Raw genomic sequence first — 25310 nt, forward strand, 5'->3', positions numbered from 1 at the left:
AGTGTGTGAGGCTCCTGAGTTTGAGGCTCCAGTGTATGAGGTTCCAGTGAGTGAGGTTCCAGTGTGTGAGACTCCTGAGTGTGAGGCTACAGTGCGTGAGGCTCCAGTGTGTGTGACGCTCCAGTGAGTGAAGCTCCAGTGTATGAGGCTCCAGTGTATGAGGCTCCAGTGTGTGATGCTCCAGTGTGTGAGGCTCGTGAGTGTGAAGCTCCAGTGTATGAGGCTCCAGTGGGTATGAAGCTCCAGTGTGTGAAGCTCCAGTGTATGAGACTCCAGTGTGTGAGGTTCCAGTGAGAGAGGCTCCTGAGTGTGAAGATCCATTGTGTGTGGCTCCAGCGTGTGAGGCACCAGTGTGTGAGGCTCCAATGTGTGAGGTTCTAGTGTGTGAGAATTCAGTGTGTGATACTCCTGTGTGTGAGGCTCTGAGTGTGAGGCTCCAGTGTGTAAGGCTCCTGTGTGTTAGCCTCTAGTGTGAGGCTCCAGTGTGTGAGGTTCCAGTGTTTGAGGTTCCAGTGTGTGAGGTTCCAGTGTGTGAGGTTCCAGTGTTTGAGGTTCCAATGTGTGAGGTTCCAGTGTGTGAGGCTACAGTGTATGACGCTCCAGTGTGTGATGTTCCAGTTTGAAGTTCCTGTGTATGAGGCTCCAGTATATGAGGTTCCTTTGTGTGAGGCCCCAGTGTGTGAGGCTTCAGTGTAGGAAGCTCCAGTGTGTGAGGCTCCAGTGTGTGAAGCTCCTGCGTGTCAGGGTCCAGTGTGGGAGGTTCCAGTGAATAAGGCTTCTGGTAGTGAGGCTGCAGCGTGGGAGGCTCCAGTAAGTGTCGCTCCTGATTATGAGACGCCAGTGTATGAGGCTCCAGTGTGTAAGGTTCCAACATGTGAGGCTCCTGAGTGTAAAGCTCTAGTGTATGAGGCTCCAGTCTGTGAGGCTCCTAAATGTGAGGCTAAATTGTATGTGTGAGGTTCCAGTGTTAAGTTCCTGTGTGTGAGGTTCCAGTGTGAAGTTACTATGTGTGAGGATACAGTGTGTGAGGCTCCAGTGTGTGAAGTTCCTGTGTGTGAGGCGTCAGTGTGTGAGGTTCCAGTGTGTGAGGCTCCAGTGTGTGAGGTTCCAGTGTGTGAGGTTCAACGATATGAGGTTCCTATGCGTGAGCCTCCAGTGTGTGAAGCTCCAGTGTGTGAGGTTCCGGAGTGTGAGGTTCTTGTGTGTGAGGCTCCAGTGTGTGAGGTTCCATTATGTGAGGCTCCTGTGTGTGAGGCTCCAGTGTGTGAGGTTCCTGTGTGTGAGGCACCAGTGTGTGAGGCTTCAGTGTGTGATGTTCCAGTGTGTGAGGTTCCTGTGTGTGAGGCTCCAGTGTGTGTGAGTTTCCAGTGCGTGAGGCACCAGTATATGATGTTCCAGTGTATGAGGTCCCAGTGTGTGAGGTTCCAGTGTGTGAGGTTCCAGTGTGTGAAACTCCAGTGTGTAAGGCTCCAGTGTATGAGGCTCCAGTGTGTGAGGCTACTACGTGTGAGGCTACAGAGTATGAGGCTCCAGTGTGTGAAGTTCCTGTGTGTGAGGCTCCAGTGTGTGAGGTTCCAGTCTGGGAAAATCCAGTGTGTGAGGTTCCAGTCTGGGAAGTTCCAGTGTGTGAGGTTCCAGTGTGTGAGGCTCTAGTGTGTGAGGCTCCAGTGTGTGAGGTTCTAGAGTGTGAGGCTCCAGTGTATGTGAGGCTCCAGTGTGTGAATCTTTTGAGTGTTAGGCCCCAGTGTATGAAGCTCTAGTGTGTGAGGTTCCAGTGTGTGAGGCTACAGTGCGTGAGGCTCCAGTGTATGAGGTTCCAGTGAGTGAGGTTCCAGTGTATGAGGCTCCAGTGTGTGATGCTCCAGTGTGTGAGGCTCCTGAGTGTGAAGCTCCAGTGTATGAGGCTCCAGTGTGTATGAAGCTCCAGTGTGTGAAGCTCCAGTGTATGAGACTCCAGTGTGTGAGGTTCCAGTGAGAGAGGCTCCTGAGTGTGAGGCACCAGTGTGTGAGGCTCCAATGTGTGAGGTTCTAGTGTGTGAGAATTCAGTGTGTGATACTCCTGTGTGTGAGGCTCTGAGTGTGAAGCTCCAGTGTGTAAGGCTCCTGTGTGTTAGCCTCTAGTGTGAGGCTCCAGTGTGTGAGGTTCCTGTGTGAGAGGCTCCAGTGTGTGAGGTTCCAGTGTGTATGGTTCCAGTGTTTGAGGTTCCAGTGTTTGAGGTTCCAGTGTTTGAGGTTCCAGTGTGTGAGGTTCCAGTGTTTGAGGTTCCAATGTGTGAGGTTCCTGTGTGTGAGGCTCCAGTGTGTGTGAGTTTCCAGTGCGTGAGGCACCAGTATATGATGTTCCAGTGTATGAGGTCCCAGTGTGTGAGGTTCCAGTGTGTGAGGTTCCAGTGTGTGAAACTCCAGTGTGTAAGGCTCCAGTGTATGAGGCTCCAGTGTGTGAGGCTACTACGTGTGAGGCTACAGAGTATGAGGCTCCAGTGTGTGAAGTTCCTGTGTGTGAGGCTCCAGTGTGTGAGGTTCCAGTCTGGGAAAATCCAGTGTGTGAGGTTCCAGTCTGGGAAGTTCCAGTGTGTGAGGTTCCAGTGTGTGAGGCTCTAGTGTGTGAAGTTCCTGTGTGTGAGGCTCCAGTGTGTGAGGTTCCAGTCTGGGAAAATCCAGTGTGTGAGGTTCCAGTCTGGGAAGTTCCAGTGTGTGAGGTTCCAGTGTGTGAGGCTCTAGTGTGTGAGGCTCCAGTGTGTGAGGTTCTAGAGTGTGAGGCTCCAGTGTATGTGAGGCTCCAGTGTGTGAATCTTTTGAGTGTTAGGCCCCAGTGTATGAAGCTCTAGTGTGTGAGGTTCCAGTGTGTGAGGCTCCTGAGTTTGAGGCTCCAGTGTATGAGGTTCCAGTGAGTGAGGTTCCAGTGTGTGAGACTCCTGAGTGTGAGGCTACAGTGCGTGAGGTTCCAGTGTATGAGGCTCCAGTGTGTGATGCTCCAGTGTGTGAGGCTCCTGAGTGTGAAGCTCCAGTGTATGAGGCTCCAGTGTGTATGAAGCTCAAGTGTGTGAAGCTCCAGTGTATGAGACTCCAGTGTGTGAGGTTCCAGTGAGAGAGGCTCCTGAGTGTGAAGATCCATTGTGTGAGGCTCCAGCGTGTGAGGCACCAGTGTGTGAGGCTCCAATGTGTGAGGTTCTAGTGTGTGAGAATTCAGTGTGTGATACTCCTGTGTGTGAGGCTCTGAGTGTGAAGCTCCAGTGTGTAAGGCTCCTGTGTGTTAGCCTCTAGTGTGAGGCTCCAGTGTGTGAGGTTCCTGTGTGAGAGGCTCCAGTGTGTGAGGTTCCAGTGTGTATGGTTCCAGTGTTTGAGGTTCCAGTGTGTGAGGTTCCAGTGTTTGAGGTTCCAGTGTGTGAGGTTCCAGTGTTTGAGGTTCCAATGTGTGAGGTTCCAGTGTGTGAGGCTACAGTGTATGACGCTCCAGTGTGTGATGTTCCAGTTTGAAGTTCCTGTGTATGAGGCTCCAGTATATGAGGTTCCTTTGTGTGAGGTTCCTGTGTGTTAGGATCCTGTGTGTGAGGCTGCAGTATGTTTGACGATCCAGTTTGTGAGGCTTCAGTGTGTGACGCTTTTGGGTGCTAGGCACCAGTGTATGAGGTTCCAGTCTGGGAAGTTCCACTGTGTGAGGTTCCTGTGTGTGAGGTTGCAGTGTGTGATGCTCCTGAGTGTGAGGCTCCAGTGTATGAGGTTCCGGTGACTGAGGTTCCAGTGTGTGAGGCTTCTGAGTGTGAGGCTGCAGTGTGCGAGGCTCCAGTGTGTGTGAAGCTCCAGTGAGTGAAGCTCCAGTGTATGAGGCTCCAGTGTGTGATACTTCAGTATGTGAGGCTTCGGAGTGTAAAGCTCCAGTGTGTGAGGCTCCAGTGTTTGTGAGGCTCCAGTGTGTGAGGTGTCAGTGTATGAGGCTCCAGTGTGTGAGGCTACAGTGTGTGTGTGAGGCTCCAGTGTGAGGTCCCAGTGTGTGAGGCTCCAGTGTATGAGGTTCCAGTGTATGAGGTTCCAGTAAGTGAGGCTCCAGTGTGTGAGGACCCAGTGTGTGAGGTTCCAGTGTGTGTGACGCTCCAGTGAGTGAAGCTCCAGTGTATGAGGCTCCAGTGTATGAGGCTCCAGTGTGTGATGCTCCAGTGTGTGGGGCTCCTGAGTGTGAAGCTCCAGTGTATGAGGCTCCAGTGTGTATGAAGCTCCAGTGTGTGTATCTCCAGTGTATGAGACTCCAGTGTGTGAGGTTCCAGTGAGAGAGGCTCCTGAGTGTGAAGATCCATTGTGTGATGCTCAAGCGTGTGAGGCACCAGTGTGTGAGGCTCCAATGTGTGAGGTTCTAGTGTGTGAGAATTCAGTGTGTGATACTCCTGTGTGTGAGGCTCTGAGTGTGAGGCTCCAGTGTGTAAGGTTCCTGTGTGTTAGCCTCTAGTGTTAGGCTCCAGTGTGTGAGGTTCCTGTGTGAGAGGCTCCAGTGTGTGAGGTTCCAGTGTGTATGGTTCCAGTGTTTGAGGTTCCAGTGTGTGAGGTTCCAGTGTTTGAGGTTCCAGTGTGTGAGGTTCCAGTGTGTGAGGTTCCAGTGTTTGAGGTTCCAATGTGTGAGGTTCCAGTGTGTGAGGCTACAGTGTATGACGCTCCAGTGTGTGATGTTCCAGTTTGAAGTTCCTGTGTATGAGGCTCCAGTATATGAGGTTCCTTTGTGTGAGGTTCCTGTGTGTTAGGATCCTGTGTGTGAGGCTGCAGTATGTTTGACGATCCAGTTTGTGAGGCTTCAGTGTGTGAGGCTTTTGGGTGCTAGGCACCAGTGTATGAGGTTCCAGTCTAGGAAGTTCCACTGTGTGAGGTTCCTGTGTGTGAGGTTGCAGTGTGTGATGCTCCTGAGTGTGAGGCTCCAGTGTATGAGGTTCCGGTGACTGAGGCTCCAGTGTGTGAGGCTCCTGAGTGTGAGGCTGCAATGTGCGAGGCTCCAGTGTGTGTGAAGCTCCAGTGAGTGAAGCACCAGTGTATGAGGCTCCAGTGTGTGATACTTCAGTATGTGAGGCTTCGGAGTGTAAAGCTCCAGTGTGTGAGGCTCCAGTGTTTGTGAGGCTCCAGTGTGTGAGGTTCCAGGGTGTGAGGTTCCAGTGTGTGAGGTGTCAGTGTATGAGGCTCCAGTGTGTGAGGCTACAGTGTGTGTGTGAGACTCCAGTGTGAGGTCCCAGTGTGTGAGGCTCCAGTGTATGAGGTTCCAGTGTATGAGGTTCCAGTAAGTGAGTTTCCAGTGTGTGAGGCTCCTGGGTGTGAGGCTCTATGGAATAAGGCTCCAATGTGTGAGGCTCCCGATTGTGAGGCGTCATGGTATGAGGCTCCAGTGTGTGAGTCTCCGATGTGTGAGGCTCAAGTGTATGAGGCTCCAGAGTGCGAAGGTCCAGTGTGTGAGGCTCGAAAGTATGAGGCTAAAGTGTGTGTAAAGCTCTACTATAAATGAGGCTCCATTGTTTGAGGTTTGAGTGTGTGTGGCTCCTGAGGGTGATGGTCCAGTGTATGAGGTTCCATTGAGTGAGGTTCCAGTGTGTGAGGCTCCAGTGTGTGAGGTTTCAGTGTGTGTGTGTGAGGCTCCAGTGTGTGAGGCTCCAGTGTGTGTGAGGCCCCAATGTGTGAGGCTCCAGTGTATGAGGCTGCTGTGTGTGAGGTTCCAATGTGTGAGGTTCCAATGTGTGAGGTTTCAGTGTATGAGGGTCCAGTGTGTGAGGCTACAGTGTGTGTGAGGCTCCAGTGTGAGGCTCCAGTGTGTGAGGCTCCAGTGTATGAGGTTCCAGTGTATGAGGTTCCAATGTATGAGGTTCCAGTAAGTGAGGCTCCAGTGTTTGAGGCTCCTGGGTGTGAGGCTCCAGGGAATGAGGCTCCAATGTGTGAGGCTCCTGAGTGTGAGGTTCTATAGTATGAGGCCCTATAGTATGAGGCTCCAGTGTGTGAGGTTCCAGTGTGTGAGTCTCCGATGTGTGAGGCTCAAGTGAATGAGGATCCAGTGACTGAGGCTCCAGTGTGCGAGGCTCCAGTGTGTGAGGCTCTATAGTGTGAGACTAAAGTGTGTGTAAGGCACTAATGTGTGAGTCTCCAGTCTGAATGAGGTTCCAGTGAGTAAGGCTCCTGAGTGCGAGTCTCCAGTGTATGAGGCTCCATTGTGTGAGGTTTGAGTGTGTGTGGCTCCTGAGGGTGATGCTCCAGTGTATGAGGTTCCATTGCGGGAGGTTCCAGTGTGTGAGGCTCCAGTGTGTGAGGTTCCAGTGTTTGTGTGAGGCTCCAGTGTGTTAGGTTCCAGTGTGTGAGACTCAAGTGTGCGAGGTTACAGTGTGTGTGAGGTTTGAGTGTTTGTGTGATGCTCTAGTGTGTGAGGCTCCAGTGTATGAGTCTCCAGTGTGTGAGGTTCCAGTGGGTGAGGCTCCAGTGTGCTAGGCAACAGTGTGTTTGTGGATCCAGTGTGAGTGAGTCTCATGTGAGTGAGGCTCCATTGTGTGAAGCTCCAGTGTGTGTAAGGCTCTGTTGAGAGAGGCCCCAGTGTGTGAGGCTCCAGTGTGTGATGCACAAGTGTGTGTGAGGCTTTACTGTGAGAGGCTACAGTGTGTTTGGAGCTCTAGTGTGTGAGTCTCCAGTGTGTAAGGCTCCACTACGTGTGGCTTCAGTGTATGAGGCTCCAGTGTGTGAGGCTCAAGTGTGTGAAGCTCCAGTGTGTGAGGCTCCACTCTGTGAGGCTCCAATGTGTGAGGCTCCAGTGTGTTAGGATTCAGTGTGTGTGAGGCTCCAGTGCGTGTGAGGCTTCAGTGTGTGAGGCTACAGTGTTTTTGAGGATCCTGTGTGTGAGGCTCCAGTGTGTGAGAGGTTCCAGTGTGTTTGAGTCTCTAGTGTGAGAGGCTCCAGTGTGTGTGAGGCTTCAGTGCATGTAAGCCTCCAGTGGGTGAGGCTCAGGTGTGTGAGTCTCCTTGTGTGAGGCTCTAGTGTGTGTGACGCTCTAGTGCGAGTGGCTCCAGTGTGTGTGTGAGGCTCTAGTGTGTGAGGCTCCAGTGTTTGAGGCTCCAGTGTGTGATACTCCAGTGTGTGAGGTTTCAGAGTGTGAGGCTCCAGTGTGTGAGGTTCAAGAGTGTGAGGCTACAGTTTGTGAAGCTTCAGTGTGTGAGGTTCCAGTGTATGAGGTCCAATTGTATGAGGTTCCAGCAAGTAAGGCTCCAGTGTGTGAGGCTCCTGAGTGTTGGGATCCAGTGTATGGATCTCCAATGTGTGAGTTTTCAATGAGTGTGGCTACTGTGTGTTAGCCTCCAGTGTGAGAGACTCCAGTGTATGAGGCTACAGTGTGTGAGGCTCCAGTATATGGGACTTTAGTGTGTGAGGCTCCAGAGTGTTTGGCTCAATTGTATGAGAATCCAGTGAGTGAGGCTCCTGGGGGTGAGGCTCCAGTGTATGAGGCTCCAATGTGTGAAGCGCTGGTGTGTGAGGCTCTATTGTGTGAGGCTTCAGTGTTTTTGAGTCTCCAGTGTTTAAGCCTCTAAGTGTGAGTCTAAGTTGTTTAAAACTCCATTGCGTGAGGTTCCAGTGTGTGAGGCTCCTGAGTGTTAATCTCCAGTTTATGAGTTTTCATTGAGTGGGGTTTAAGTGTGTGAGGCTCCTGATTTCGAGGCTCATGAGTTTGAGGCTCCAGTGTATGAGACTTCAGTGTGTGAGATTCTCTAGTGTGCAAATTTCAAGTGTGTGAGGCTCCAGTGTGTGAGAGTCAAGTGTGTGACGCTCCTGTGTGTAAGGATCCACTGTGTATGAGGCTCCTGTCTGTAAGCCTCCAGTCTGTGAGGCTTCAGTGAGAGGCTCCAGTGTGTGAAGCTCTAGTGTGTGAGCATCCTGTGTGTGAGCATCTAGTGTGTGTGTGTGTGTGTGTCTGGCTCCAATGTGAGTGTGTGTGAGTCTCCAGTTTGTGAGGCTCCAGTGTGTAAGGTTCCAGTGTTTGAGGCTCTAGTGTGTGAGGCTTTAGTGTGTGTGTGTGTGTGTGAAGCTTTTGTGTGCGATTCTTGAGTGTTAGAGGCTTCAATATGTGAAGCTCCAGTGTGTGAGGTTCCAGTGTGTGACGTTCCAGTGTGTGTGACTCCAGTGTGTGAGGCTCCAATGTGTGAGCCTTAGACACATGCTCCAGTGTGTTAGGCTCCAGTATGTGAGTCTACTGTGTGTGAGGTTCCAGTGTGTGAAGCTCCAGTGTGTGAGGCTTCTGTGTGTGAGGCTCCATTATGTGAGGCTCCAGTGTGTGAGGCTCCAGTGGGTGAGGATCCAGCGTGTGAGGCTCTTGTGTTTGGGGCTTCAGTGTGAGGTTTCAGTGTGTGTGGTTCCAGTGGGTGAGGTTCCAGTGTCTGAGGCTCCGGTGTTTGAGGCTCCAGTATGAGGCTCCAGTGTGTGAGGCTCCAGTGTGCGAGGCTCCAGTGTGTGAGGTTCCAGTGTGTGAGGCTCCACAGTGGATGAGACTCCAGTGTGTAAGATTCCAGTGTGTGAGGCTTCAGTGAGAGGCTCCAGTGTGTTTGGCTCTGGTGTTTGAGGCTTCTGTGTGTGAAGCTCCTGTGTGTGAGGCTACAGTGTGTGAGGCTCCAGTGTTTGAGGTTCCAGTGTGTAAGGTTCCAGAGGGTGATGATCCAGTGTGTGAGGCTCCCTTGTGAGGCTCTAGTATGTGAGGCTCCAGTGTGTGATGCTTCCGGGTTTGAGGGTCCAATGTGTGAGGCTCCATAGTGTGAGGTTCCTGTGTGTGAGGCTCCGTTGTGTGAGGTTCCAGTGTGTGAGGCTCTTGAGTTTAAAGCTCCAGTGTGAGAGGTTCCATTGAGTGAGGATCCTTTGTGTGAATCTCCTGAGTGTGAGGCTCTAGTGAGTGAGTCTCCAGTGTTTGAGGCTCCAGTGTGTGTGTGTGATGCTCTTGTGTGTGAGATTCCAGTGTGTGAGGCTCCAGTGTGTGAGAGTCAATTGTGTGAGGCTCCAGTGTGTGAGGCTCCAGTATATATGAGGCTCCTGTGTGTGAGGCCCATGTGTGTGAGGCTCCAGTGTGTGAGGCTCCAGTGTGTGTGTGAGGCTCTTGTGTGCGATATTCCAGTTAGAGGTTCCAGTGTGTGAGAGTTAATTGTTTTAGGATCCAGTGTGTGAGGCTCCAGTGTGTATGAGGCTCCTGTGTGTGAGGCTCCAGTATGTTAGGTTCCAAGGTGCATGTGTGATTCTCCACTGTGTGAGGTTCCAGTGTGTGTGTGTGTGTGTGTGTAACTCCAGTGTTTGAGGCTCCAGTGTGTGACGCTCTAGTGTGTGAGCTTCCAGTGTGTGAGGCTCCTGTGTGTGAAGCTCCAGTGTGTGAGGCTCCAGTATGTGAGGATCCATTGTGTGAGGTTCCAGTGTGTGAGGCTCCAGAGTTTCAAGCTCCAGTATAAGAGGTTCTATTGAGTGAGGTTTCAGTGTGTGAAACTCCTGGGTGTGAGGCTCCAGTGAGTGAGGCTCCAGTGTGTGCGTGAGGCTCCAGTGTGTGTGTGAGGCTCTAGTGTGTGAAATTCAAGTGTGTGAGGCTCCAGTGTGTGAGACTCCAGTGCGTGTAAGGCTACAGTGGGTGAGGATCCAGTGTGTGAGTCTCCAGTGTGTGAGACTCCCGTGTGTGTGTGAGGCTCCAGTGTGTGAAGTTCCAGTGTATGACGTTCTAGTAAGTAAGGCTCTAATGTGTGAGGCTCCTGAGTGTTAGACTCCAGTGTATGAGGTTCCAGTGAGTGAGGTTCCAATATGTGAGGCTCCAGTAAGAAAAACTGCAGTGTATGAGGCACTAGTGTGTGAGGCTCCAGAGTGTAAGGCTCAAATGGATGAGGCTCCAGTGAGTGAGGCTCTAGTATGTGAGGCTCCAGTGTGTGAGGCTCCAATGTGTGAGGCTCTAGTGTGTGAGGATCCAGTGTGTATGAGGCTCCTTTGTGTGAGGCTCCAGTATGTTAGGTTCCAGGGTGTATGTGTGATTCTCCACTGTGTGAGATTCCAGTGTGTGTGTGTGTAGCTCCAGTGTGTGAGGCTCCAGTGTTTGAGGCTCCAGTGTGTGAAACTCCAGAGTATGAGGCTCCAATGTGTGAGGCTCTAGTGTGTGAGCCTCCAGTGTGTGAGGCTCGTGTGTGTGAGGCTCCAGTGTTTGATGCTCTAGTGTGTGAGGCTCCAGTGTATGAGGTTCTAGGGTTTTATGTTCTATTGTGTGAGACTTCAGTGTGTGAGGCTCCAGTGTGTGTGTATGAGACTCTGGTGTGTGAGGCCCCAGTGAGTGAGGCTCCAGTGTGTGAGGTTCTAGTGTGTGAGGCTCCAGTGTGTGAGGCTCTAGTGTGTGAAGCCCTAGATTGTGTGAGGCTCCATTGTGTGAGGTTCCAGTGTGTGAGGCTCTTGTGTGTGTGTGAGGCTCTAGTGTGTGAGTCTTCAGTTTGTGAGGCTATAGTGTGTGAGGCTCCAGTGTATGGGGCTACAGTTTGTGTGAGGATCCAGTGTGAGTGAGTCTCTAGTGAGTGAGGCTCCAGTGTGTCTATGGCTCTAGTGAGTGAGGCTCCAGTGTGTCTATGGCTCTAGTGAGTGAGGCTCCAGTGTGTCTATGGCTCTAGTGAGTGAGGCTCCAGTGTGTGAGGTTCCAGTGTGTGTGAGGCTACAGTGAGTGTGTGAGGCTTCAGTGTTTGAGGCTCTAATGTGTGAGGCTCTAGCGTATTAGGCTCCAGTATGTGAGGTTCCATGGTGTATATGTGAGGCTCCAGTGTGTGAGGTTACAATGTGTGTGTGTGACACTCCAGTGTGTGTGAGGCTCCAGTGTGTGAGGCTCTAGTGTGTGAGGCTCCAGTGTGTGAGGCTCTAGTGTGTGAGACTCCAGTTTGTGAGGCTCTAATGTGTGAGGCTTCAGTATATGAGGATCTAGTGTTTTATGTTCTAGTGCTTTATGTTCTAGTGTTTGAGGCTCCAGTGTGTGTGTGTGTAAGGCTCTGGTGTGTGAGGCTCCAGTGTGTGAGGTTTCAGTGTGTGAGGCACCAGTGTATAGAGCTACAGTGTGTGAGCTTCCAATGTGTAAGACTCTTATGTGTGAGGATCCAGTGTGTTTGGTTACTGTGTGTGTACATTTGAAGAGCTTTGAGACGATCTCAATAATTTAGATGTTTTATCTCGTCTATGCGTGCCGTATATGTTCTCTGTATTCCCTATATTTCAGCAATCACTTCTCCTCTGAAGGGGGACGTGAGTACTGAGCAGTACTCGAGACGGGACAACACAAGTGACTTGAAGAGTACAACCATTGTAATGGGATCCCCGGATTTGAAAGTTCTCTTAATCCATCCTATCATTTTTCTGGCTGACGCAATATTTGCTTGGTTATGCTCCTTAAACTTTAGATCGTCTGACATCATTATTCCCAAATCCTTGACATGCTGTTTTTCTACTATGGGAAGATTCGATTGTGTTTTGTACCCTGTATTATGTTTCAGATCCTCATTTTTGCCGTACCTCAGTACCTGAAATTTATCACTGTTAAACATCATGTTATTTTCTGCTGCCCAATCGAAAACTTTCTTGACATCTGCTTGTAATTTTTCAATGTCTTCAGCAGAGGTAATTTTCATACTGATTTTTGTGTCATCTGCGAAGGATGACACGAAGCTGTGACGTGTATTTTTGTCTATATCTGATATGAGAATAAGGAACAGCAGCGGTGCAAGGACTGTACCTAGATGTACAGAGCTTTTAACTTCGCTTGAACTCGCTTTTATTTGATTGATTGTTACTCTTTGTGTTCTGTTCGACAGGAAATTGAGTATCCAGCGTCCTATTTTTCCAGTTATTCCCATTGACCTCATTTTGTGTGCTATCACCCCATGGTCACTTTTTTTCGAACGCCTTTGCAAAGTCTGTGTGTACATCATCTGCATTTTTCTTTTCTTCTAGAGCTTCTGTGATTTTGTCATAGTGGTTGCGTAACTGTGACAGACAGGATCTTCCCGCTCTAAATCCATGATGTCCTGGGTTGTGCAACTCATTGTTTTCCATAAAACTAGAAATTTGATTCCTAATCACTCTTTCAAACACTTTTATTATGTGTGATGTTAGTGCAACTGGCCTATAATTTTTTGCCAAGGCTTTACTCCCCCCCCCACCTTGTGCAACCGAGCTATATCTGCAGATTTAAGTGCTGCTGGTATCTTCCCTCTATCTAGGCTCTTTCTCCATATTACGCTGAGTGCTCTCACTACTGGTACTTTACATTTGTTTATGAATATTGAATTTCATGAGTCAGGCCCAGGAGCTGAGTGCACAGGCATATTGTCAATTTCTCTTTCAAAGTCTTCCGAGTTTGTGGTAATATCCGTTATATTATCTGCAGCTTGAATGTCATTCATAAAGAAGCTGTCTGGGTCATCAACTCTCGTGTTGTTTATTGGTGTGCTAAACATAGCCTGATACTGGCTTCTTAGAATTTCACTAATCTCTTTGTTGTCCTCTGTGTACGTACCTTCATTTGTAATTAACGGTCCAATACTGGTCGAAGTTTTTTATTTTGATTTTGCGTATGTGAAAAAATATTTCGGATTTATCTTTATCTCTTGTATAGCTTTCTGTTCCAATGACATTTCCTCAGACTCATATGATCACTTCAATGTTTGCTCTATTCCTTCGATCTCCCTGCTTAGGTTTATTTTCCTTGCTTGTGATAGTTGTGTCTGCCGAAGAATTTCCGTTATTTTTTTCCTTCTCCTGTACAGTCGTCTGCGTTCTCTTTCTAGAGTGGTCCTCTTTCTGCCCCTCCTCACAGGCAGGTGCTTCAAGCAGACCTTGTAAGCTTCAGCTGTCAGTTGAGCTATTCCCTGTGTGAGAGTTTTGTCGCTTAAGACCGTCTCCCATTGAATGTTTGCAAGGTCTACATTTATTTTTTCCCAGTCAATCCTGTTATTGTTGAAATTGAATTGATTGAATACTCCTTCTCACTTGTTGGGTCTCTTAGACCTACTACCGTTATTTATGCTAGTTCGTACTTCAATGAGCTTTTGGTCTGAGTATGCAGTATCTGAGATTGTAATGTCACTAAATAGTTCATCATTGTTTGTGAATAACAAGTGTGGTGTGTTTTCGTTCCTAGTTGGTTCTGTAATCTGTTGATTGAGCGAGAATTTGTCACAGAATTTCAAAAGTTCTCTGACCTGTGGTTGGTTATTTCCCGGGTCATTCCCTACTATGATATTTGTGTTTGCCATTCTCCATCTTAGACTCGGTAAATTGAAATCTCCAAGGAAGATAATATCTGGAGCTGGGTTTGCTAGGTTATCAAGTATGTTCTCTATTTAGTGCATCTGCTCTGTGAATTCCTCAACCGTTGTATCTGACGGTTTATATATTAAAATAATAATTAGGTTTAGTTTCTCTACCTTATTTCCATGTACCTCTTCCACCTCATTAGTTGTGTTTAATAGTTCTGTTCATAGCAGGTCCTCTTTAATATACAGACCTACTCCTCCATTTGACCTAGTTTTTTTATCACTTCTATATAAATTATAATTTAGAATCCAGATTTCACCATCCATGTAATCTTTTGTGTGAGTTTCCGTGAATGCCCCAAATATTGAGTTTGACTCTAATAGGAGGCCATTTATGAAATTAACTTTATTTCTTAACTTTGGCTTTAAACCTTGAATGTTTGCAAATATGAATGAGTGTCCATATTGTGTGTCACTTCTCTAAGGTTTTGGTAGTTCTCCCTCCTCTCTACCCTGACCCAGGGTGTGTTGCTGTGTGAATGGTTTGTCCAGTTTTGGAAGTGATACTGGGGAGTGTGGTAGTCTCTGTGTAGTTGAGGGGTGTAGTATGTGTGGGCTTGATGACGAACCGTAGTCCAGTCTAGGGCATTTCCCCCTCTCCATCCGTACTCCTGCCACGTTTCTGCCTGTCTGTCTCTCCCTCTGTTTCTGCCTGCCTCTAAAAAAATTTCAGGGCTATTATATTGGACTTCCTCTCTTATATAGCGCTGTGGACCTCTGACGTGGAAATCAGGGCAATGAAGATCGTAGCATTTTCTCTCATTAACTGAGAGTTTCCATAACTTAGGGTGAAAATATCTACACTCTGTATCAAAATGACATCTGCCTTTCCCTAACCAGTTTTGGCATTTCCGTGGGTGCATGAATGAGCATTCCGTGCCTCTGGACCCATATCTACACTGTCCTTTTGCATAATACCTGCAAATATTTTCATCTGTGATTGTATTATTCTTGTTTGTACCCGTGCACGACTTGGCTACCTCTGTGTTTTTTGTTCCAATTTTCTCGTTTCTGCATTCATTCTCGGTATTGCCTTTATCTTTCTCCGTGTTGCGTTCGTCTTTCTCATTTGTTCTTAATCGTTTCATTTTTTCTCTCCTTATTCATATCACCAGTTTGCTCTACAATATTGCCTTCATTTTTGTGTACCTCTACACCATGTCCTTCTACATTGCTACTTTGACTCTAAATTCTCAGTCCCTGGGTCGAGCTCAGAGTTTGTTGCTGTCTTCATATACTCTGCATATATTTCTGGTAGTTTTTGTGTGAATTGAAGCCTGAGTACTTCAGGAATGTTATTCATTAGTTTGGTGTTGTTTTCCCACATCTGTCTGTCACTTTGACAGATCCAGTAGTTGCCTTCCCGGTTTGCATATTGTGTAGGTAATCCTGTACAACTCAGGTGAAATCTTATGCTACAAATGTTACATACAATGCCTACAACACTCTTCCGAAGTGGCTTAAAGCAGCCTCCACACTCCTCCATGTTGGGTTTGTGGTGTTATAATATTAGATGAATATATTTATAATATCTAGTGTGTTAATATCTAATATATTTATAATATCTAGGTTTTAGTGTGTGAGGCTTCAATGTGCGAGGCTCCAGTGTGTGAGGCCCTAGTACGTGAGGGTCCAGTGTGTGTTGTCTTAGTGTGTGAGGCTCGAGTGAGTGAGGCTCGAGTGTGTAAAATTCCAGTATGTGAGACTCCAGTATGTGAGGCTCCAGTGCGTCAGGCTCCAGTGTGTGAAGTTCTAGTGTGTTAGGCTACAGTGTATGAAGCTGTAGTGTGTGAGGCTCCAGTGGGTGACTCTCCAGTGTGTGAAGCTCTATTGTGTGGGATGCTCCAGTATGTGAGGCTCCAATGTGTGAGGCTCCAGTGTGTGAAGCTCTATTGTGTGAGGTTCTAGTGTATGAAGCTCCAGTGTGCGAGGCTCTAGTATGTGAGGGTCCAGTGTGAGAGGGTCCAGTGTGTCAAGCTCCAGTGTGTGAGGCTCCAGTGTGTGAGGCTCCAGTGTGTGACGCTCTAGTGTGTGAGAGTCCAGTGTGTGAAGCTCCAGTGTGTGAGGCTCCAGTGTGTGAGGGTCCAGTGTGTGTTGTCTTTGTGTGTGAGGCACCAGTGTGTGAGGCTTCAGTGCGTAAGGCTCTAGTGTGTGAGGGACTAGTGTGTTAGGGTCGAGTGTGTGAGGTTCCAGTGTGTGAGGCTCTAGTGTGTGAGGCTCCAGTGTGTGAGGGTCCAGTGTGTGCGGCTCCAGTGTGTGAAGCTCAAGTGTGTGAGGCTTCAGTGTTTGAGGCTCCAGTGTGTGAGACTCCAGTGTGTGAGGCTCGAGTGTGTGAGGCTCCAGTGTGTGTGAGACTCTAGTTTGTGAGGCTCCAATGTGTGAGGGTCCAGTGTGTGAGGTTCCAGTGTGAGAGGGTCCAGTGTGTGAAGCTCCAAGTTGTGAGGCTCCAGTGTGTGTGAGGCTCTAGTATGTGAGGCTCCAGTGTGTGAGGCTCCAATGTGTGTGAGGCTCTAGCGTGTGAGGCTCCAATGTGTGTGAGGGTCCAGTGTGTGAGGTTCCAGTGCGTGAGGCTCCAGTATTTGAGGTTCCAGTGTGTGAGGGTCCAGTGTGTGAGACTCCAGTGTGAGAGGCTGTAGTGTGTGAGGCTCCAGTGTGTGTGAGGCTCTAGTGTGTGAGGCTCCAGTGAGTGAGGTTTCAGTGTGTGAGGCCCTAGTGTGTAAGGGTCCAGTGTGTGAGGCTCCAGTGTGTGAGGCTTTAGTGTGTGAGGCTCCAGTGTGTAAGGCTCCAGTGTGTGAGGCTCCAGTGTACTCACCTATTTGAACTGACCTCTTTGTGCTTGCGGGGGTTGAACTTTGGCTCTTTGGTCCCGCCTCTCAACTGTCAATCAACTGGTGTACAGATTCCTGAGCCTACTGGTCTCTGTCGTATCTACATTTAAAACTGTGTATGGAGTCAGCCTCCACCACATCACTGCCTAATGCATTCCATCCGTTAACTACTCTGACACTGTAAAAGTTCCTTCTAACGTCCCTGTGGCTCATGTGGGTACTCAGTTTCCACCTGTGTCCCCTTGTTCGCGTCCCGCCAGTGTTTGAATAGTTTATCCTTGTTTACCCGGTCGATTCCCCTGAGGATTTTGAAGGTTGTTATCATGTCTCCCTTTACTCCTCTGTCTTCCAGTGTCGTAAGGTGCATTTCCCGCAGCCTTTCCTCGTAACTCATGCCTCTTAGTTCTGGGACTAGTCTAGTGGCATACCTTTGGACTTTTTCCAGCTTCGTCTTGTGCTTGACAAGGTACGGGCTCCATGCTGGGGCCTCATACTCCAGGATTGGTCTTACATACGTGGTGTACAATGATTCCTTACACAGGTTCCTGAACGCTGTTCTGATGTTAGCCAGCCTCGCATACGCCACAGACGTTATTCTTTTTTATGTGGGCTTCAGGAGACAGGTTTGGTGTGATATCAACTCCTAGATCTTTCTCTCTGTCCGTTTCATTAAGTACTTCATCTCCTATTCTGTATCCTGTGTCAGGCCTCTTGTTTCCACTGCCTTGTTTCATTACTTTGCATTTACTCATGTTGAACTTCAACAGCCATTTGTTGGACCATTCACTCAGTTTGTCTATAGGTCATCTTGTAGCCTCCTACTATCATCCTCTGTTTCAATCCTCTTCATAATTTTTGCATCATCGGCAAACATTGAGAGAAACGATTCTATACCCTCTGCGAGATCATTTACATATATCAGAAACAGTATAGGTCCAAGGACAGACCCCTGCGAGACTCCCCTTGTAACGTCTCACCAATCTGAGATCTCACCCCTCACACTGACTCGTTGTCTCCTGTTGCTTAGGTACTCCTTTATCCACTGGAGTACCATCCCTTCCACTCCAGACTGCATCTCCAGCTTTTTCACTAGCCTCTTGTGTGGTACTGTATGAAAGGCTTTCTGACAATCCAAAAATGTGCAATGTGTGTGAGGCTCCAGTATGTGTGTGGGTCCAGTGTGTGTGAGGGTCCAGTGTGTGAGGCTCCAGTGTGTGTATGGGTCCAGTGTGTGATGGTCCAGTGTGAGAAGCTCCAGGTTGTGAGGCTCCAGTGTGTGAAGCTCCAGTGTGTGAGGCTCCAGTGTGTGAAGCTCCAGTGTGTGAGGCTCCAGTGTGTGAAGCTTCAGTGTGTGAGGCTCCAGTGTATGAAGCTCTAGTGTGTGAGGCTCCAGTGTGTGAGGCTCCAGTGTGTGAAGCTTCAGTGTGTGAGGCTCCAGTGTGTGAAGCTCCAGTGTGAGAGGCTCCAGTGTGAGAGGCTCCAGTGTATGAAGCTCTAGTGTGTGAAGCTCCAGTGTGTGAGGCTTCAGTGTGTGAGGCTCCAGTGTGTCACATGGTCGCCAGGCAGGAGACCAGCAGCGACCATTATTTATGAGGTGTTATTTGCGTGTGTCAAACACCTTCCCTGGTAACTCAAGGACACCTTTAAACTCAAAGGACTCAATTCTTTGCCGCGTTGCCTTTGATTTGTGGAGGTAAACGACGAGTCTTGACTAGAATTATCGTGGTATTTTGTTACACGGAATTATATATGTTTTAAACTATTTTTACTTGGCAATTTTATTCATCAAGGGTAAATGAGGCTCCTGTCGCATAGCTTAATTCTGAAATTAGTGTGAAACTTTTATTTTGGCGTAAATTACTCTTTTTAAAATCAATAAGAAAGTATTTTTGGAAGATGTTCACAGTATCATGTGAGACTGATGTATCATATCAGTTCGACTGTCACGAACATGATATAAATGACTATTGGGCCTTTTTTACCTCGTCCTGGTCGTCTTGGAGTGTGTGGACCTTGTAGCACCGCTCAACACGATGCTTGACGCACTGGGTCTCTGTAACTGGCCCTTTGACCCAATAATGACATGAAAGGCACCACAATTATTGACATTTTCTGGGACTAATGGGCATGGGCTTCGAAAGATTAGTTGGGATGACTAGAATCAAATGCTTCTGGTTAGGCAAAACTATCTACATATGAGATGCATGGTAAATGATTAGGACAAGGCTACTACAGTTTGTCGACCACACAAGCTGGGTTGTGAGACCCGTTACTGCTCACACCTCTGGGTTGATTACTCTAAGGTCTGAGTAATTATTACTCACACCACGGTTGATTACTCGGAGTAATTTACCAGCCCGTGATGATACGTGTCTACGTCACTGGTCAACAATAATCGTCGTTGACCATTTAACTAAATCTTTCGACTTTGAATCATGTCGAGTGAAACATAATGAAATGTTCAGTATCGAGAACTCATTTACACCGCTTTGTTGGGCGTGTGAAAAAAATGACCATGCATTTAATTTAATTTAATTATATATAATTTTCCTTTTAACGTTTCAATTATTTATATATTCAGAATGTTATGCTGTATAATCCTAAAATATGAAAACAGTTTACTTAAAGCAAAAATTAATTGCCTGAATTAGTTGTGTCAGAGTTCCCAGGTAGGTAAATAATGGCTGCAATTGGGACGGATTTGCAGATATGGATCAAATGTCTCCAAACCGTTTTCCGTAGCACACAGGTAAATCACAGTAATGGACAACGGGATTAAAACAGCGTCCTACGTCACCCCAGACGAAATATGAGCATGTCGTGGACGCTGGGTTAAGGCACACGTCTGGTGAGAACCAGGAAACATCTTAGATCCCGCCGCTCAACTCTAAAGATCCCCACATCTTTCCTGATAAGGTTGCAACCATGACGACCATATGATATTGACGGACTGTTCACTAAAGACTCACTTATGAGAGTTGACCAGATGTTTGCGTGTAAAACTGGGGGGAATTCTGCATAAACTTGATGATTTAGATACTGAAGAGTCAGTATCTCTTTATGTCACTGCTGGAACCACTCCTGACAGTGTTGTTAGGGCCTCAGTGTTGTGAGGGCCTCAAACAATGTTGTGAGGGATTCAGACAATACTGTGAGAGCCTCAGACAATGTTGTGAGGGATTCAGACAATGCTGTGAGGGCCTCAGACATTGCTGTGAGGGCCTCAGACAATGCTGTGAGGGCCTCAGACAATGCTGTGAGGGCCTCAGACAATGCTGTGAGGGCCTCAGACAATGCTGTGAGAGCCTCAGACAATGCTGTGAGGGCCTCAGACAATTCTGTGAGGGCTTCAGACAATGTTGTGAGGGCCTCAGACATTGCTGTGAGGGCCTCAGGAAATGCTATGAGGGCCTCAGACAGTGCTGTGAGGCCCTCAGACAATGTTGAGAGGGCCTCAGACAATGCTGTGAGGGCCTCAGACAATGTTGTGAGGGCCTCAGACAATTCTGTGAGGGCTTCAGACAGTGTTGTGAGGGCCTCAGACAATGTTGTGAGGGCCTCAGACAATGTTGAGAGGGCCTCAGACAATGCTGTGAGGGCCTCAGATAATGTTGTGAGGGCCTCAGACAATTCTGTGAGGGCTTCAGACAATGTTGTTAGGGCCTCAGACAATGTTGTGAGGGCCTCAGACAATGCTGTGAGGGCCTCAGACAATTATGTGAGGGCCTCAGACATTGCTGTGAGGGCCTCAGACAAAGCTGTGAGGGCTTCAGACAATGTTGTGAGGGCCTCAGACGATGTTGTGAGGGGGCCTCAAACAATGTTGTGAGGGCCTCAGACAATGCTGTGAGGGCCTCAGACATTGCCGTGAGGGCCTCAGACAAAGATGTGAGGGCTTCAGACAATGTTGTGAGGGCCTCAGAAAATTCTGTGAGGGCTTCAGACAATCTTGGGAGGGCCTCAGACAATGTTGAGAGGGCCTCAGACAATGTTGTGAGGGCCTCAGACAATGTTGTGAGGGTCTCAGACAATGTTGTGAGGGCCTCAGACAATGCTGTGAGGGCCTAAGACAGTGCTGTGAGGGCCTCAAACAAATGCTGTGAGGGCCTCAGACAATGCTGTAAGGGTCTCAGACAATGTTGTGTGGGCCTCAGACAATGTTGTGAGGGCCTCAGACAGTGTTGTGAGGTACTTAGACAATGTTGTGAGGGCCTCAGACAATGTTGTGAGGGCCTCAGACAATGTTGTGAGGGCCTTAGACAATGTTGTGAGGGTCTCAGACAATGTTTTGAGGGCCTCAGACAATGCTGTGAGGGCCTCGGACAATGCTGTGAGGGCCTCAGACAATGCTCTGAGGGCCTCAGAAAATGCTGTGAGGGCTTCAGACAATGCTGTGAGGGCCTCAGACAATGCTGTGAGGGCCTTAGAGAATGCTGTGAGGCCCTCAAACAATGTTGTGAGGGCCTCAGACAATGCTGTGAGGGCCTCAGACAATACAGTGAGGGCCTCAGACAATGCTGTGAGGACCTCAGACAATGCTATAAGGGCTTCAGACAATGCTGTGAGGGCCTCAGACAATGCTGTGAGGGCCTCAGACAATGCTGTGAGGGCCTCAGACAATGCTGTGAGGGCCTCAGACAATGCTGTGAGGGCCTCAGACAATGCTGTGAGGGCCTCAGACAATGCTGTGAGGGCCTCAGACATTGCTGTGAGGGCCTCAGACAATGCTGTGAGGGCCTCAGACAATGCTGTGAGGGCCTCAGTCATTGCTGTGAGGGCCTCAGACAATGCTGTGAGGGCCTCAGACATTGCTGTGATGGCCTCAGAAAATGCTGTGAGGGGCCTCAGACAATGCTGTGAGGGCCTCAGACAATGCTGTGAGGGCCTCAGACATTGCTGTGAGGGCCTCAGACAATGCTGTGAGGGCCTCAGTCAACGCTTTGAGGGCCTCAGAAAATGCTGTGAGGGCCTCAGACAATGTTGAGAGGACCTCAGACAATGTTGTGAGGGCTTCAGACAATGCTGTGAGGGCCTCAGTCAACGCTTTGAGGGCCTCAGAAAATGCTGTGAGGGCCTCAGACAATGTTGAGAGGGCCTCAGACAATGTTGTGAGGGCCCCATACAATGTTGTGAGGGCCTCAGACAATGTTGTGAGGGCCTCAGATAATGTTGTGAGGGCCTCATACAATGTTTTGAGGGCCTCAGACAATGTTGTGAGGGCCTCAGACAATGTTGTGAGGGCCTCAGACAATGCTGTGAGGGCCTCAGACAATGTTGTGAGGGCCTCAGATAATGTTGTGAGGGCCTCAGACAATGTTTTGAGGGCCTCAGATAATGTTGTGAGGGCCTCAGACAATGTTTTGAGGGCCTCAGACAATGTTGTGAGGGCCTCAGACAATGTTGTGAGGGCCTCAGACAATGCTGTGAGGGCCTCAGACAATGTTGTGAGGGCCTCAGATAATGTTGTGAGGGCCTCAGACAATGTTTTGAGGGCCTCAGACAATGTTGTAAGGGCCTCAGACAATGTTGTGAGGGCCTCAGACAATGCTGTGAGGGCCTCAGACAATGGTGTGAGGGCCTCAGACAAGAAGACAAAGATTGTTCTTTTAAAGTCTTTCATTTTCTACCTGCAAGTGAATATTTTCCTCTTCCAATAAAGTGTGTTTTCTGTGATTGAAATAATAATTTGAATTGGGCTACGAGCTGCGTAGCTCTAACATACAAACATGGCTCTAGTCATAAGATTACTAAAGGTTTCTATATGCCATATCTGACACCTAATGACCTTCTAATGCAATTCATAAGACGTTTTGAGCTCCTGATGGGTCTGTCGCTCGGCAATGATGCACAAGCATATTCTTTAAGAATTATTTTCAATGCCGAAATGCTGGAATACAGAACCTGTCGCTCCAGGGTCTTGCTTCACCCTAGTGAGTTTACATTAATGGTAATAGGGAGCCGGTCGGCCGAGCGGAGAGCACGCTGGGTTTGTAATCCTGTCGTCCTGGGTTCGATCCCAGGCGCCGGCAAGAAACAATGGGCAGAGTTTCTTTCACCCTATGCCCCTGTTACCTAACAATAAAATAGGTACCTGGGTGTTAGTCAGCTGTCACGGGCTGCTTCCTGGGGGTGGAGGCCTGGTCGAGGACCGGGCCGCGGGAACACTAAAAATCCCCGAAATCATTTCAAGATATCCTCAAGAAGATGGTTTCCAGCATCTTGAGTGTACATTTAGTCCGTGTGTCGAGGGTTTCCCGTGAGTGTTGGGAGGTCGCGGTGAGGTTGTGGCTGGTCGCTCTCTACTTCATGTTTTGTACTGCCTCCCTGAATGATGGCAGCGCCTCCCTGAATGATGGCAGCGCCTCCCTGATTGATGGCAGCGCCTCCCTGAATGATGGCAGCGCCTCCCTGAATGATGGCAGCGCCTCCCAGAATGATGGCAGCGCCTCCCTGATTGAAGGCAGCGCCTCCCTGAATGATAGCAGCGCCTCCCTGAATGATGGCAGCGCCTCCCTGAATGATGGCAGCGCCTCCCTGAATGATGGCAGCGCCTCCCTGATTGAAGGCAGCGCCTCCCTGATTGAAGGCAGCGCCTCCCAGAATGAAGGCAGCGCCTCCCTGAATGATGGCAGCGCCTCCCTGAATGATGGCAGCGCCTCTCTGAATGATGGCAGCGCCTCCCTGAATGATGGCAGCGCCTCCCTGAATGAAGGCAGCGCCTCCCTGAATGATGGCAGCGCCTCCCTGAATGATGGCAGCGCCTCCCTGAATGAAGGCAGCGCCTCCCTGAATGATGGCAGCGCCTCCCTGAATGATGGCAGCGCCTCCCTGAATGAAGGCAGCGCCTCCCTGAATGATGGCAGCGCCTCCCTGAATGATGGCAGCGCCTCCCTGAATGAAGGCAGCGCCTCCCTGAATGATGGCAGCGCCTCCCTGAATGATGGCAGCGCCTCCCTGAATGAAGGCAGCGCCTCCCTGAATGATGGCAGTGCCTCCCTGAATGATGGCAGCGCCTCCCTGAATGATGGCAGCGCCTCCCTGAATGAAGGCAGCGCCTCCCTGAATGAAGGCAGCGCCTCCCAGAATGAAGGCAGCGCCTCCCTGAATGATGGCAGCGCATCCCTGAATGAAGGCAGCGCCTCCCTGAATGATGGCAGCGCCTCCCTGAATGATGGCAGCGCCTCCCTGAATGATAGCAGCGCGTCCCTGAATGAAGGCAGCGCCTCCGTGAATGATGGCAGCGCCTCCCTGATTGATGGCAGCGCCTCCCTGAATGAAGGCAGCGCCTCCCTGAATGAAGGCAGCGCCTCCCAGAATGAAGGCAGCGCCTCCCTGAATGATGGCAGCGCATCCCTGACTGAAGGCAGCGCCTCCCTGAATGATGGCAGCGCCTCCCTGAATGATGGCAGCGCCTCCCTGAATGATAGCAGCGCCTCCCTGAATGATGGCAGCGCCTCCCTGAATGATGGCAGCGCCTCCCTGAATAAAGGCAGCGCCTCCCTGAATGATGGCAGCGCCTCCCTGAATGATGGCAGCGCCTCCCTGAATGATGGCAGCGCCTCCCTGAATGATGGCAGCGCCTCCCTGAATGATGGCAGCGCCTCCCTGAATGATGGCAGCGCCTCCCTGAATGAAGGCAGCGCCTCCCTGAATGATGGCAGCGCCTCCCTGAATGATGGCAGCGCCTCCCTGAATGAAGGCAGCGCCTCCCTGAATGATGGCAGCGCCTCCCTGAATGATGGCAGCGCCTCCCTGAATGATGGCAGCGCCTCCCTGAATGAAGGCAGCGCCTCCCTGAATGAAGGCAGCGCCTCCCAGAATGAAGGCAGCGCCTCCCTGAATGATGGCAGCGCATCCCTGAATGAAGGCAGCGCCTCCCTGAATGATGGCAGCGCCTCCCTGAATGATGGCAGCGCCTCCCTGAATGATAGCAGCGCGTCCCTGAATGAAGGCAGCGCCTCCGTGAATGATGGCAGCGCCTCCCTGAATGATGGCAGCGCCTCCCTGAATGAAGGCAGCGCCTCCCTGAATGAAGGCAGCGCCTCCCAGAATGAAGGCAGCGCCTCCCTGAATGATGGCAGCGCATCCCTGAATGAAGGCAGCGCCTCCCTGAATGATGGCAGCGCCTCCCTGAATGATGGCAGCGCCTCCCTGAATGATAGCAGCGCGTCCCTGAATGAAGGCAGCGCCTCCGTGAATGATGGCAGCGCCTCCCTGAATGAAGGCAGCGCCTCCCTGAATGATGGCAACGCCTCCCTGAATGATGGCAGCGCCTCCCTGAATGATAGCAGCGCGTCCCTGAATGAAGGCAGCGCCTCCGTGAATGATGGCAGTGCCTCCCTGAATGAAGGCAGCGCCTCCCTGAATGATGGCAACGCCTCCCTGAATGATGGCAACGCCTCCCTGAATGAAGGCAGCGCCTCCGTGAATGATGGCAGCGCCTCCCTGAATGATGGCAGCGCCTCCCTGAATGATGGCAGCGCCTCCCTGAATGATTGCAGCGCCTGATTGAATGATTGCAGCGCTTCCCTGAATGATTACAGAGCCTCCCTGAATGATTGTAGCACTTCCCTGAATGATTGCAGCGCCTCCCTGAATGATTGCAGCGCCTCCCTGAATGATTGTAGCGCTTCCCTGAATGATGGCAACGCCTCCCTGAATGATTGTAGCACTTCCCTGAATGATTGCAGCGCCTCCCTGAATGATTGCAGCGCCTCACTGAATGATTGTAGCACTTCCCTGAATGATTGCAGTGCCTCCCTGAATGATTGCAGTGCCTCCCTGAATGATTGTAGCACTTCCCTGAATGATTGCAGTGCCTCCCTGAATGATTGCAGTGCCTCCCTGAATGATTGTAGCACTTCCCTGAATGATTGCAGCGCCTCCCTGAATGATTGCAGCGCCTCCCTGAATGATTGCAGCGCCTCCCTGAATGATTGTAGCGCTTCCCTGAATGATTGCAGTGCCTCCCTGAATGATTGTAGCGCTTCCCTGAATGATTGTAGCGCTTCCCTGAATGATTGCAGCGCCTCCTTGAATGATTGTAGCGCTTCCCTGAATGATTGCAGCGCCTCCCTGAATGATTGCAGCGCCTCCCTGAATGATTGCAGCGCTTCCCTGAATGATTGTAGCGCTTCCCTGAATGATTGCAGCGCCTCCCTGAATGATTGCAGCGCCTCCCTGA

At 49.8% G+C, this 25310-nt stretch overlaps 3 protein-coding genes across 3 annotated transcripts; 1 reads left to right on the forward strand and 2 right to left on the reverse strand.

Moving 5' to 3' along the window:
* Nucleotides 1-1679: 1679 nt before the first annotated feature.
* LOC138360181 (platelet glycoprotein Ib alpha chain-like) lies at nucleotides 1680-14784 on the reverse strand. Its single transcript, XM_069320129.1, has 5 exons — nucleotides 14731-14784; nucleotides 3620-3766; nucleotides 3259-3436; nucleotides 2213-2460; nucleotides 1680-1784 (listed from the first exon to the last, which is right to left on the reverse strand). The coding sequence occupies exons 1-5, from the start codon at nucleotides 14782-14784 to the stop codon at nucleotides 1680-1682; spliced, it is 732 nt and encodes a 243-aa protein (XP_069176230.1).
* A 341-nt stretch (nucleotides 14785-15125) lies between these two features.
* LOC138360189 (uncharacterized) lies at nucleotides 15126-21746 on the reverse strand. The gene is made up of 6 exons (XM_069320137.1): nucleotides 21549-21746; nucleotides 20960-21515; nucleotides 20219-20748; nucleotides 19277-19831; nucleotides 17178-17648; nucleotides 15126-15761 (listed from the first exon to the last, which is right to left on the reverse strand). Exons 1-6 carry the CDS (start codon nucleotides 21744-21746, stop codon nucleotides 15126-15128), a joined length of 2946 nt encoding a protein of 981 aa, XP_069176238.1.
* Nucleotides 21747-22330: 584 nt separating this feature from the next.
* LOC123759858 (autotransporter adhesin BpaC-like) lies at nucleotides 22331-24634 on the forward strand. The gene has a single exon (XM_045745116.2). The coding sequence runs from the start codon at nucleotides 22331-22333 to the stop codon at nucleotides 24632-24634; it is 2304 nt and encodes a 767-aa protein (XP_045601072.2).
* The last annotated feature ends 676 nt before the right edge of the window (nucleotides 24635-25310 follow it).

This window comes from Procambarus clarkii, chromosome 8 (assembly GCF_040958095.1).
Source record: "Procambarus clarkii isolate CNS0578487 chromosome 8, FALCON_Pclarkii_2.0, whole genome shotgun sequence".
In the NCBI taxonomy this organism is placed as follows: Eukaryota; Metazoa; Arthropoda; class Malacostraca; order Decapoda; family Cambaridae; genus Procambarus; species Procambarus clarkii.

Excerpts from the sequence above, each read along its gene's own strand:
- LOC138360189 (XM_069320137.1), bottom strand. The coding sequence starts at position 21,746 with ATGAAAGACTTTAAAAGAACAATCTTTGTCTTCTTGTCTGAGGCCCTC. Across the intron at positions 21,516-21,548 it reads CATTGTCTGAGGCCCTCACA|GCCCTCACAACATTGTCTGA; the intron begins GCATTGTCTGAG and ends ACATTGTCTGAG. Across the intron at positions 15,762-17,177 it reads AGTCTGGAGTGGAAGGGATG|AGCCTCACACACACTGGAGC; the intron begins GTACTCCAGTGG and ends CTCACATACTAG.
- LOC138360181 (XM_069320129.1), bottom strand. The coding sequence starts at position 14,784 with ATGGAGGAGTGTGGAGGCTGCTTTAAGCCACTTCGGAAGAGTGTTGTA. Across the intron at positions 3,767-14,730 it reads GGAAGAGTGTTGTAGGCATT|CCTCACACTCAGAAGCCTCA; the intron begins GTATGTAACATT and ends CGCACACTGCAG. Across the intron at positions 3,437-3,619 it reads GACTGGAACCTCATACACTG|CCTCACACACTGGAACCTCA; the intron begins GTGCCTAGCACC and ends CATACACTGTAG.
- LOC123759858 (XM_045745116.2), top strand. The coding sequence starts at position 22,331 with ATGGTTTCCAGCATCTTGAGTGTACATTTAGTCCGTGTGTCGAGGGTT.